The sequence below is a fragment of the Cryptotermes secundus genome, unplaced genomic scaffold (assembly GCF_002891405.2).
Source record: "Cryptotermes secundus unplaced genomic scaffold, Csec_1.0 scaffold2030, whole genome shotgun sequence".
NCBI classification, from domain to species: Eukaryota; Metazoa; Arthropoda; class Insecta; order Blattodea; family Kalotermitidae; genus Cryptotermes; species Cryptotermes secundus.
Genome location: NW_019731241.1, coordinates 258,337 through 271,957, shown reverse-complemented (window position 1 = coordinate 271,957; position 13,621 = coordinate 258,337). Strand labels below are relative to the sequence as shown.

The 13,621-nt window shown below is 41.8% G+C and overlaps 1 protein-coding gene across 2 annotated transcripts in view; it reads right to left on the bottom strand.

The window, feature by feature from the left end:
- Positions 1–8,144: 8,144 nt before the first annotated feature.
- Positions 8,145–13,621, bottom strand: part of LOC117282490 — a 26,804-nt gene continuing 21,327 nt past the window's right edge. The window contains exon 4 of one of the 2 annotated variants that reach the window (XM_033752365.1): positions 8,145–8,409. In XM_033752365.1, the coding sequence (XP_033608256.1) occupies positions 8,176–8,409 (234 nt within the window). In that variant the 3' untranslated portion in view covers positions 8,145–8,175. Of the gene's footprint in view, positions 8,410–12,500; positions 12,720–13,621 lie in introns of those variants that run through there. The other variant, XM_033752366.1, reaches the window with a different exon arrangement.

Below are 13,621 nucleotides of genomic sequence, written 5' to 3'. Positions count from 1 at the left end.
TTTTTTTGTTTCTCTCAATTAATATTTTAATTAATTCTTTAATAATAAATAAAAATAAAACAGTATCAAAACTTACCGTCTGAACCGAGTTCAGCGCCAATTTCATCCCATACTTCATCCTTCAATTTCGTCCTTATGTAGTCTGGATGACTTGTATCGTACAATACTGTTTTTTCCCGCACGAGTTCAATTAAACTTTCGTCGCACATATTTTAAACAAACCCACGCGTCCCACGACCCACGAAATCTGTGCGAATCTCACAAACAAACCCACGGCTGGTTGACGACAAACTGGGCTGGCAGTTGAGTGGGTCCAATATGCACCGCTTCACTACAAACTGTGTTTCACAGAATCTCCCATGCGTGGGCTGGGCCTGTGCTGGGTTCAATTTGCGGCGGGCCAAAGTGGCCGCGCCATAGCTCAAGCGGATAGTCGCTGGCTTCCTACCGTGGCGGCCCGGGTTTGATCTCGGGTCTGGTCAAGTGGGATTTGTGGTGGACAAAGTGGCGCTGGGGCGGGTCTTCTCAGAATACTTCGGTTTCCTCTGTCAATCTTCATTCCACCAAATTCTCCATCATCATAATCACCTGGGGCAGGGTACAATAGGCCAATTAGTGGCCGCCATGCCGAGTGGACCCAGTTAGACTCCACCACCCACTAAGCGAATTACCCCAAATGAATAATAATCATGACGATTACATTCTACAAATGGACGGAGCTCCCTCCTCCCATTTTCAGAGGAATGTACGAGTGTTTCTCAATCGTGTTCTTCCACAGCGCTGGATCGGACTTGCTGTTACAAATGGAGACCATTAGCCACCCCGTTCACCAGATCTTACACCGTGCGATTTCTTTTTGGGGGGTTCGTTAAAGACAGCGTGCATGTCTCGTCATTGCCCACGTCCATCCGTGAACTTCGTGATCGGATAACGCATGCACTGCAGGCCATTACAGTGGACATGCTACACCGGTTCTGGGATGAGTTTGATTACCGTGTAGATGTTTGTCGTCTGACCCAACGTGCACACATTAAAGGTTTGTAATTAACGCACGAGAAACTTGGAGAGTTGCCGCCGCTGATGGTGCATGTTGTGCCCATGTAAGTTGAGGGATAAATTTCTTATTACCTTTTGAAACCGCATCATTCTCTTATGTATACAGTGGAACCTCGCTTAACGAGCACCTCTCATAACGAGTAATTCGCATAACGAGCAAAACAAATTGTAAAAAAAATGACTCGCTTAATGAGCGACGTTTCGCATAACGAGTGACGAGAGGGAAAGTCCCGGATTGTGAGCTTGCTACATCAGCCTGTGTTTAGCACGCTTTCCGCTAGCATGTTAGTGTCGCTTGTGATCACACATTTTTCCAAACTTGTGTTCAGACATATTATTTGTGATTTTTTTGTGCAAAGTTTAATAACCCTTGCAAAAATGTCCCCGAAGGAAAAGCGGCAAAAAGACAGCCATAAGGGAATAAAAATAACCGTAACAATTAAACGTAAAATCATTGAAAAGAGAGAAAGAGGTGTGAGCGTGGCTGATCTAGCACCACATACAATCGGTCTACATCAACGATTTGCACAATTTGGAGTTGCATTGCATTGTGTTTCACAGCAAGACGTTGTGGAGGAGAGTTTGTCAGAGGAGGAGGAGGAGGTAACAGCAAATCAACAATCTTCTGGCGCAATAAGAGAAATGCTGAAAGCATGGGAAACTGCTGCATCATACATTGAAAAGCATCACCCTAATAAGGCAGTGGCTATGCTCGCTACAAATTTATTTAATGATAATGCAGTGTCGCATTTTCATCGAATTTTGAAGCGTCGGCAAAAGAAATATATCTATACAGCTTTCTAGTAAAAAAGAATTAGATATGTATCATAAATAATAAACTAATTATTTCGATTTTTTTTTCTGCAAATCGAATTCGCATTCCAGGTTGGTTCATTCTGCATAGAAGAAAAGGTGAAGATGATTCACGCTCCTTAACAATGTATATATAATTTTCTTTGAATAAACGTTATAAATAAAATTTTTTGAGTATTTGTTTCGGCATGGAACACATTATCATATTTTACATTAATTTATATAGAAATATTTGTTTCGCTTATCGAGTAAGATTCTGGAATGAATTATGCTCGTTAAGCCAAGTTCCACTATGTGTGCGCGCGCAATCTGCAGGACTATGTAGTCGTGAGAAGTTGCTAACCGCCGGCTGGAGGACGGGAACTGAAATTCTGTTTCGGACTTTGTATTTCTAAAGTCATGTTTGGACAATCTCTGACTGGCTGGTGAGGGTAAGACTGCCGGCGGTCGCAACGGAATATTTTTTATTCCAGTGCAGTTGCGACCGTGTTCATTTTTTTTGTATACAGTCAACTCTCGATTATCCGGGCTAATGGTGGGGATGGAAGTCACGGTTAATCGAAAACCCGGTTAAGCCAAATTTTATTATACGGGCTGGACGACTGTGAAGGGTCGGAGTTCGAGTCCCGGTAGGGTCAAGAATTTTAACTTCTCCAAATCGTCCAGACCGGCTCTGGGGTCCATCCAACCTCCTATCCAATGGGTACCGGGGGCTCTTTCCCCGGGGGTAAAGCGGCCGGGGCGTGAAGCTGACCACTCACCTCCAACTAGTGCCGAGGTCAAGAAAATTTGGATCTATACATCCACTCCCCCACACGCCTTAATGGCGTAGGGCTTAATTCGTTGAGCAGAGGAACAACTTTACCTTTTACCTTTTAATACCTTCATAATACTATAGACCTACCTGTATTTAAATTTATTCATCCTCATTTCTATGTCATCTCATGGCCTATTTAATACTTTCTTTACATTACACTCAGTATGAATTAGTTATTTCAATCACTGTTCAACAACATCCAGCACTTTTTACGGTCACACTTAACACTTAAAATAATTTAATACTGTCTTTTGCTTTTTCGCGGCATTTTCCTTTTTACGGATATCCGTACGAAGCCTACGTAATATTAGCTTGTCACTTAATAAACTGTCCTCTTCACTCTCAAGATAGTCTAGTAAGGATTCCAAATGATTAAGCGCAGCACCATGTGATACTTTCTTACTGGCAACACTGTCCACCTCTTCCTCATTCTCACTTTCTTCCCGCTCTTCTGGCTGCACCCCCATTGAAGTTACGATTTCGTCACTGCTTAACATTTCGAAGCCCGGTTCACACGAGTCACAGTTAAACCACTCTCTTATATTTTCCTCGTTGACTTCTTCACCACCATGAACTTGGTTAGCCACTTTTGTCAATTTTATGGCTATCTCATTTTCACTGAATCCAGTGAATCCATGGATTTCGTCATCTTCATTAGTGATGAAAGGCATCAGTTTCTTCCATGAATTTTTCAATACAGATGGCTTTACTGTATCCCACGCTGTTGAAATCTCGTATATGGCATCTAATACTGAAAAGGACTTCCAGAAACACGTCAGATCATTGCCTTCATCGATGTACTTTTGTAGCAAATTTGATCTGTAGATTCTCTTCATACTTGAGATAACTCCTTGATCCATTGGTTGGATAAGTGCGGTAACATTAGCGGGAAAATATTTCACAAAAATATTTCCATCATCTGACCTCAGGAGACTTTCGTTAGGATGTGAGGGCGCATTGTCAATGAGGAGCACAGCTTTCTCAGGTAGGCCTTGGGATTTTAGATGGTCACGAACTTGAGGCACGAATTTAAAATCAAACCATTCTTTAAATATCGCTCTATTCATCCAAGCTACTTTCTGGTTAAAATAATGGATAGGCAGACTTGAAGCTACTGTTCCTTTAAAAGAGCGTGGTCTTTTCGCTTTGCCGATAACTACTGGTATTAGTTTGTGTGTTCCTGATGCATTAGAACAGCACAAGACTGTCAATCTCTCCTTACTGGATTTGTGACCTGGAGCCTGTCTTTCATTTTGAAATGCCAATGTTCTGGTTGGCAAGCATTTCCAATAAAGACCCGTTTCATCGGCATTATAGATTTGTTCTGGCAGCAGATTTTCACTTTTCACAAAACTATCAAAATTGGTGCAAAATTGATCTGATGCTGACAAGTCCCCTGACAATTTCTCACCTTGAATACTGATTTCTCGTATTCCATGACGCTGCTTGAAACGTGTTAGCCAACCGGAAGAAGCGTCAAAACTCCCTTCTAGTTCAAGTGCTTCGAAAAAATATTTAGCTTGTTTAGCACAAACTGGTCCTGTTATTGTTGTTCCCTGTGCCCTTAGTTGATTAAACCAGGTCAGCATCGCTTTGTCGAGATCATCGTATGTTGATTTCTTCATGGTTTTTCTCTTCTTCATTCCGCTTGAATTAGAAGACGAAGCAAAGGAAATTAACTCATTCTTTTGTTTTTTCAAATCACGAACAGTTTGTTCTCCAATACCGTATTGCATTGCTAATTGTTTAACTACAGCTCCTTTTTCCAGCTGATTGATAATTTCAAGTTTCTGTTGAATACTTAACACAACACGCTTCCTTTTAAACCCCGACATTTTGCTAACGCACTTGAAGATCTATATTAAGAAACTGATACTTACTTTCACAATGCACTCTCACACTGAGATGGTACCGTTAAATAACCTGGGGCGGTGTATTTGTCCTTGAAACTTTCCAAAAATTCTTGCATTCTTTCACCCCCACCCTAGAACATTGTGTTCGCATAACGGGACGAAATAATGCAGAGCTCGGTTCACACTAGTGCGAAAATAGTGTTACAACTCACCATGTGAAACAAAAGTGAATGAATATTAAACAACATATAAACTTAAAAAAAAAAGCCCCGGTTAAGCCGCAAACCGGTTAATCCGCCCCCGGATAATCGAGAGTTGACTGTATTATTATTATTTTTGCTTACTTTTGGTGTAGCCTGTTCGATTGCTTTAATAAGGCTGGTGCAAATGGGGCAGTTTAGTTTTCTAATTGTTGTGCCTCGTCCTTTTGGGTTTTATGCCTTGCTTGTCTATTTCTGTATATTGTATGTGAGTTTCTCTTTTCTTATGTTGACTATTAAAAATTGTTATTGTTTGCTTTGAAAGCCGGCACATATGTTATCTCCTCCAGAAATGCTTGGACAACCCGCAACACCCCAAGGAGCTTGCAAAAGCGACAACAGAGCCAGAGACGAGGGATACTCCTCCCGACTTCTTATGAAGTGCTAGTAGGTGATAGTACGAGTAAGCGGTAGGAGGGGAGGGGTGGTTAACATATTAGGCAGATAGAAGTGCACACAGCTGAGCCGTTAATACCTGATCCCAGTATTAAAATGGATCTTTGAGATAGGATGGGATGGTGTTAATTGGATTGAGCTAGCTCAGGATAGGGACCAGTTGTGAACAAGGAAATGAACCTTCGGGTTCCATAAAATGCTGGGAAATTCTTGAGTAGCTGAAGGTTTAGCTTCTCAAGAAGGGCTCAGCTTGATAAGTAAGAAAATAGGTAAGTAAGTATGTATGAAATTTCGTTTCAGAATTATGTTCACTTATTCTACAGTAGCACACAAAGAGATGATTAGGAACTGCTTCTGGGATGTGACACCATGTGATGCAATATATACTGAAGTGCCAGAAGTCAGGGGATAGGTACCTACTATCGTGTAGGACCCCCTCTAGCCCAGCGAAATGCAACAACTCAACGTGGCATCGATTCCACAAGTGGACAGAAGACCTCTGGAGAGATGTTGAGCCATGCCGTCTGGATAGCCGCCTACAACTCCCTGGTATTTGTAGGTGCAGGATTTTAGGTGCGAATGGACCTCTCCACCAAGTCCCATAAATGCTCGATTGGGTTCATGTCGGGCGAACGTGGTGGCCACACCATTCGTCTTAACTCTCCAGAATGCTCCTCGAACCAATTTTGGACAACTCTGGCCCAATGACACGGTGCATTGTCCTTCCGGAATATCCCATCATTGCGGGGGTACATGAAGTCCATGAAGGGCTGCAAATGGTCACCAAGCAGTGTAATGTAGTGGTCACTGGTCACTGGTCAATGACGTGTTTAGGTGGACCAGCAGACCCAACTCATGCCACGTGAACACACCCCACACCAGTATGGAACCACCACCAGCCTGCACGGTGCCTTGTTGACAACTGGGGTCCATGGCCTCATGGGGTCTGCGTCACACCCAAACCATACCATCCGCCCGAAACAACTGGTACCGTGACTCATTGGACCACACCACGTTGCCAATCGTCCAGGGTCAAAGTGACGTCACAAGCCCAGGTGAGGCGCTGTGTCCGGTGTCATGGTGTTAACAGAGGCACTCTGGTCAGTCTTCTGATCCCATATCCCATGGAAGTTAAAGAACGCTGCACTGACCTGCTGGATATGCGTCTGGTACCTCCTGCATTGAATGTGGATGTGATTTCAGCCTGTGTCGCTTGTCTGTTACCACGGACAATTCTAGCTAGACGCCGCTGGTCACAATCATTAAGCACCCGTGGTTGGCCACCGCGCTGTCCACAGTGGGTGGAAATGCCTTCCACAAGGTATACCCGGTACACATGTGACACCATGGATCGAGGAATGTTGAATGACCATATAACTTCAGAAATGGAATATCCCATCCGCCTGGCACCCACTATCATGCCCCGTTCAAATTCTAATAAATCACGTCGGTTTGCCATGAGCCGATTGGCCGGTGTTCAACCTGACTCACAAAAGAACACCTCACAACTGATACTGCTCTGGGCATTCCCAAGCCGTCAAGGGATGGTGGCGCCACTTTAAAATAAATGTACATACTGCTAGCCCATGACTTGGCACTTGAGTATATAAATAGCAACATTCATGCAGAATATTGGTACAGATCTACCACAATGCACGGTGTCACAATCCAGAAAAGTGCTTACTTAATGCATGATAAACAGTCTTACAGGCACGGACACACGCATGTTAACATACAGTTCCTAGTAACAATGGGGACTGTTGTTATGATTAGTGGTCACGGCCATAATTGTTTATAGAGAAAGCAAAATGAAAGATGTCTCTACCATCTTCCAGAAGAAACATGGCTATGTTGCTTCCAAATGGCGGGAAACATGACACAAAATTGTATTTGACAAGTGCATAGGGAAAAACAAAATGGCATGTTTTATAAAACATGAACTCCAAACTTAAGTATGACAATGCACTTCCTCTGTGTTACATCATGCCATCTGCATTGGGGTGGGATCATTCTGGGCAGTACACTGATTTCAGAGAAGCATCCTGCCTCTCCCCACCCCATCGAACTTAAGGAAAACTGAGGTTGATCCAAAGTTGAGGCTCCCAAGTGTCCCATCTCTAATGATACTGTCCACATTTCAAACTGGTGCCCCCACATAGTTTATTCGCACCAATTTTTGTACTAGTGTAGAGCAAGGCATGATTTTCTTAAGCATTTATATAGCCTGTTCACTGAACTTAAGTTGCTTACCCTCTCCACTTACAGACTTCAGTGAAGATGACATAAAGAAAAACTACTGTAATGAAAGAATTCTAAGAATCTTTCTAGAAACACATGATTTATATAGTACTTTATTGCAAAATATTTTAAGTTTTAAGGCATTCTTTTCTAATGTTCTTGCCTTTCTTTTAATAGTTTCTGTTATTGTATCTGTATCAGTTACTAACTTTAAATTCGTGATCTGTGCAGCCTTTGACCCTTCTGTCATGTTTTTCCCCTTCATTCTTCTGTTAACATCCAACATGGAGATCCATGCACAACACAGCTAGGAATATCATTCAGTAATGTTTCAGGGAAGTTTGCTTCTGGCATACTCTAATAATGGTGCACTTAATAATTCCAAAGAATTGCTGAGACATATTTATTGTCATGTTAACATCGCTAAGCAACCAAAATTACTCACTCATTCAAGTTCTTTTATTATCTAAAATAATTTTGCTCTTAGCTGTTCTTTTCTCTAAATGTAATTTTTATTTATAAAGTAAACATTTTCATACTGTATTGATTATGTTATGTAATGCCTCCCTCAAGACTCTTTTTGGACTACTTTTCTTAGGGAAAGTTGCAGGTTTATATTATTTTATTATTATTTATTTATATGGCAAATGGGTTTTTTTCCTGGTGACAGTGGTACTACAATAAGACACATCACACAAAGTAACACACCACACTCAAAACTACACCAACAACAAAAGACATACTAGCACACAGTGAATACAATGAAAATACACTTACAACCATAACAAATACACTTACAACTACAATTATATAAATTAATACTAGCTGTGCCCGGCCACGCCTTGCGGTGGCTCAGTCTGCCTGTTCTTCCCCAGTTTAAATTACTCGACCCATTGCTTCCGCTCCGCGAGTATGACGACCCAAGCTTGTTCTTCTGAGAGGCATTATTTGGATGAACTAAAGCAGATCGATTGCACTGAGGAAGAAGAAAGAAAGTTATAACAAAAACATATGAAATTGCAAAACATTAAAAAGGAAAGAACATGAACTGGAAAACAAAGAAGAAAGAAAAAAATTAAAAATACCGACGAAATATTTCAAATCAAACGCAGATCAATCGACACAGCTCAATCCCACAGCCAATTGCGGTGTCGCCACAAAGTAGAGTATTTCAGGCAAGCATTTATTTCGTCTGCTGGTGTCGATCGAGGAATTACAGGTAATGTTTGCCTGAAATCTCCTGCAAGCAATGTTAATGCATTCCATGCAAATCTTGCAATGCTCGATGAAGAGCCTCGAGTGATTTTTTGTGTGCGATTGTGCATTAATCCCAAACAATAAGTTTGCATTTCTGCAATACCTTTCCCATGCCTGATCCTTTGGAAATATTGCACGTGGGATTTTCAATGAATTGCATGTTCAATGGCAATTTCAAAGCGGAATGTCGCAGCTATTCTGGACGACACAAGAGCTAAGGCTATGTCATTTTGGGATCGAATTGTGGCCAGGATAAATCTAATTAGGAACGTTTTACCAGTTCCTCCTGGCGCATCTAAGAAGATTTCTGCAACCCCGTTATTGACAGTTTGCATTATTTGATTGTAAATGCCTTTTTGCTCAAGCGTTAGCTTAGGAATATTTGATTGCACATATGACAAAAGATCACCCGTGTTGTAATTTTGTTCACGACGCAATTCTACATTGAACGAAGTAGCAGCAGATCGATTCGGTGATGGCATTCCCAATTGAGTGAGAACTTTGTTTGGGATTTCTAAGCACAAATCCTCAATCATTATCAACGCCTCGTTGTAGATTTCTGCTGTGAAATCCATGTTCATATTGGAATTATCCTTGCGCATTTGAAGTAAAATATCTTCAGCCATATGCTGCTTTGTTGATTCCGCAATTCCTACGCAACGACCCATTGTTATTGCGTTGTCTCTGTGTGAACGCTCTGTGTATTCGTCATAACCGTGAAGATTCGCTACAGTATCGCTACTGTTACTTCCTATGCAACGGTCTGTTCTAGTGTTTCCATAGTGGTCACTCTCCTGAATTCCAAATTCCAATTCCGGTTTTCAAAAGACGCATGTTTTTACCTGTCACAGGTGTGATATCTATATAATGGTTATATAAAAGCACGCGTGCGTTCGAATGCAACGTTGGGTCAAAATTTCAAAGCAATCAGTGAAGAACTTCGGAGATCTTCGAGGGCCAACAAACCAACATTTACATTTTTATTTATATAGTTTTATAAAGGAATAAATATACTATACACTACCCAGTAATAATACTGGACTGTGTAACGTCATGTTATGATGCACCCACATTTCACCATGACTTCCCCTTTATTCCACTTCACTGCCTTTTCGGGTGATTTCCCCTATACCTCCACTTCCCCTTATTTATTGCTTTCCTAACTCTTTTCCTAACATTACTTCATTTACAGGAGAGAGTCGGGGGCATGCAGTAGTGTAGTTGGTTGAGGCACTATGCTACAATCTGAAAGGTCACGGGTTCAAGTCCAGATGAGGTCACTGGATTTTTTTCAATTGACCTAATCCTTCCAGCTGCATTATGGCCCTGGGGTAAACTCAGCCTCTAACAGAAATGAGTACCAAAAATTAATTAAATAATTTTCCTGGGGAGTAGAGCATGGCCGGCTCGTAAGGATGACAACCTTACCACCATCTTTGAGCTGATTGGCTAGATAACGTGGGACCCTCAATGTCTGACAACCCTATGGACGTTCATGGCCTGTTACAGGGATAGCTTTACTTTATTACAGGAAAGAGAACTTAAAGCATCTGCAGGTAGGTGTTCCAAAGCTGTATGATCCTATTTACAAAGGAATATTTTCCGATATCTGTCTCTTGCCTTCTGCTCCAAATTTTCCTATCATGATCGATCCTGCTCAGATAGCATGGTCTTTGTAATCTATCGCCCATAGCCTTCCAAGCCCATTCTCCCGTGTACGCTTTGAAGAGTGCGCATATGAAAGCTATCTTTCTGCGCTGTGTCAAGGCTTCCCAATTTGAATCATTTCTATGGTGTGCAAATTTAGTCATGTTTTGAACCCAGTCTAGTGCATTTATCTGTCTCTTCCTGCAAGGATCCCAGCAAGCCACCCCATATTCAAGAATTGGATGCACTAGTGATGCGTAGGCTGAACTTTTAGTGTTACTATTTCTCTTTTTAAGAATTGTAAAATGAGGTGCTCTCCAAGCTTTTATCGCTGTGTGATGTGATCAATATGCAGTCTGACCGATTTTCCTGAAAGGTGGTATATACCTGAAACCACTTCAGTGCTGTATGTTTAATGGATGATAGCAACTTGGTAGACACCACTGGCCACCATAACCACAAGCATACCAGCATGTAGAATTGTAAATGCTCAAAGAGACTTCTGGTGCAATACTGTGAAGCACTATCATTTCATAGCTTCACTTGGTTTTTGTGACTCCTGCAGCCCAGTGGAATTACCCTGATTCAGTGATGAGGAATATTGATACATATTACAAGCCACTGGTGCATGGGGTGAAAAGTTGATAGGTTTCCTGACAGGACTGCCTGCAGGGGAAGTGGATGCGGATGGGTGAGTCTTATACGTAAGCCCATATGGGAAACATGAACTAACCATTTGTGAATGGAAGAGGAATTATGACTACAGAACCCCAGCTGAGCATGTAACCATTTTCTCTGTCTGCATCCCAAGGTGTGGAGACATGCAGACTAAAAGCATAGTAATTCCCTTCTAAGTTCAAAACTTTGTTAATGATTGTAGAACTTTCTCTTACATTCAGAGTGAATGATGTGGTGAAACATTATTTTTAATCTTCTTCACTATAGACCCTTTACCCACCGTGATGTACCACTGTCAATCATTCACTCTTTGACATCTCTTAAGACTGCAAACTTCTGGGACACAAATCTATGAGTCTGGTGCCATATCACAGAAAACAGCAGTCCTAACATTCAGTGCTGCAGGTGCAAAACTTACCTACAGCACTTTCTAAATTTGTACTGTTATACCAGAAAATGACCATTTGCATTATGATACTGAGTGTATCATAAGTGCAAAGTAGCAACACTGAAGGAGAACAAGGACTGAGACTGGTGAAGACAGTGGTAAAAGGGCATGGCCACATAGGAGGGGGTTACAATGTTTCTCTTCTTTCAAGTAGCACAGATAAGAGATGGGAGGTGTCACTCATTAGAACTGTAATATTATTTCAAATGAGACTCTTTTCCAATAGTAGTGTTTACTGGAGACGTGTTTGGTTTCTTTGCCAGAAGAGAAGATAACAATTTATTACAGAGAATCAAGAGCATTTTGTCAGTAAAACTAATGAAATACCCACAAGCATTTAGAAAATGTTAAACATTTATGGAAATGAAGAAATGTGCAGAGCATACAGCATGAGACAACAGATGATCTGGCCAAACAGGAAGTGATTCAAATGTGGAAAAATTACTAAGATTATGAGAAATAATTGTTCAAATAGGGCTGAAAGACATTGAGGGTCCCACATTATCTAGACAATCGGTTCAAAGATGGCGGTAAGGTTGTCAGCCACATGGCTCTGCATTGCCTTCTGCATGTCAGTCCCTCTGCTATATCAGTTACACCAAGCAGCTCTTTCGCTGTGCACAGCATGTGCTCACAATGTGACGTAAAATTTACATACATTAGAAGTTTCTGCACTAGTGGCATGTGAGGTCTCAAAAATAACAACTTCCATTAATGATTACTAACTCAGCTCCCTTGAGTTACTTATGTAGCAGTAATTAATATTGTCATGTGTTGGGTATATGTCACGCGGCGAGTAACTTCACGCCATATGGGATATAGCGAATTTATTGCACATTCGCTCTTACAATCACACAATTTACAATCTCACAATTACTGCCATCAGCAGTATCACAAATTATCACATCAAAACCTTTAACCACGTGTTCAGGTCTTATTCCCGTGACTGCTGCTATATTTCAACTGACTCCTTAGGCAGTGTGGTTCTCTTATAAACCCTCAGCCAGACAATGGGAAAACACCTCGCTTCCTTGTTGCCTAGTTGCTGTGTTTACAGGTGTTGTTGGGTAACGCTGTTGAGAGTTGTTTACTGCTGCATAGCAACTGTGGCATCCTCCACTACGTCACTGCGGGGGAAGGGGCGGAGTGTTCACTGGCCTGTTACCGTAGTGGTGACAGCGCCTGATCTCGTTACATCACCGCTGGTGGGGGAGGGGATGTCCTCCCTAGCACAATACGTCACAATACGTCTGAAACTGAAAAAGGGGCATGCGGTAGCATAATTGGTTGAGGCACTATACTACAAGCTGGAAGGTCCCTGATGAGCTCACTGGATTTTTTTTCAGTTGAAATAATCCTTCCAGCGGCATTATGGCCCTGTGGTCGACTCAGCCTCTAACAGAAATGAGTACCAGGAATATATTTGGAATGTTCTTGGGGGTAAAGAGCGGCCGGCACGTAAGGCTGACAACCTTGCTACCATCTATGAGGAAACTGTCTAGAAAATGTGGTAACCTCAACATCTCACAACCTTATGGGCCTCCATGTCCTGTTACAGGGATACCTTTACCTGTACTTACTAAAACTGAAAGACACACTGCAAAAATACATTTCTTGAAAGAAGACAAGCTTTGCTTCATGCTGGTGGGAATACAGGGTTTAATAAACTGACTGGGTGGATGTGGGTCACTGCCCTGAGGTATATACAATGGGGTACCCAAAAGAAACCGAACTAATATTTTTGTGGGCAGAGCTTTTGTAGTACAGCGTTTTGCCGCTATGAGCGCATAGAGCTAACATTCCTGAGTCGATAAGCCAACTACCGTTGCTTCAGAAGGTAAGGACTAGTTTCGGCAGAGTTTATAGTGACAACTGTTTTGTGTGATCGTCGTTTTTGCAATGGCTGATTTACGTGAACAGCGTGCGGCGGTGAAATTCTTCTGCTTTTTGCTCGGGAAAAGTGGAACAGAAACTCTTGAAGTGTTAAAAATGACGTACAAGGACGATGCTATGGGGAAAACTCAAGTGTTTGAATGGTTTTCCTGTTTAAAAAATTGTGAAATGTCAATTGATGACAAACCTTGTTCTGGTCGTCCTTCCACGGCCCGAACACATGAAAATGTTGAAAAAATTCGTGAAATCATCAAGGAAGATCGAC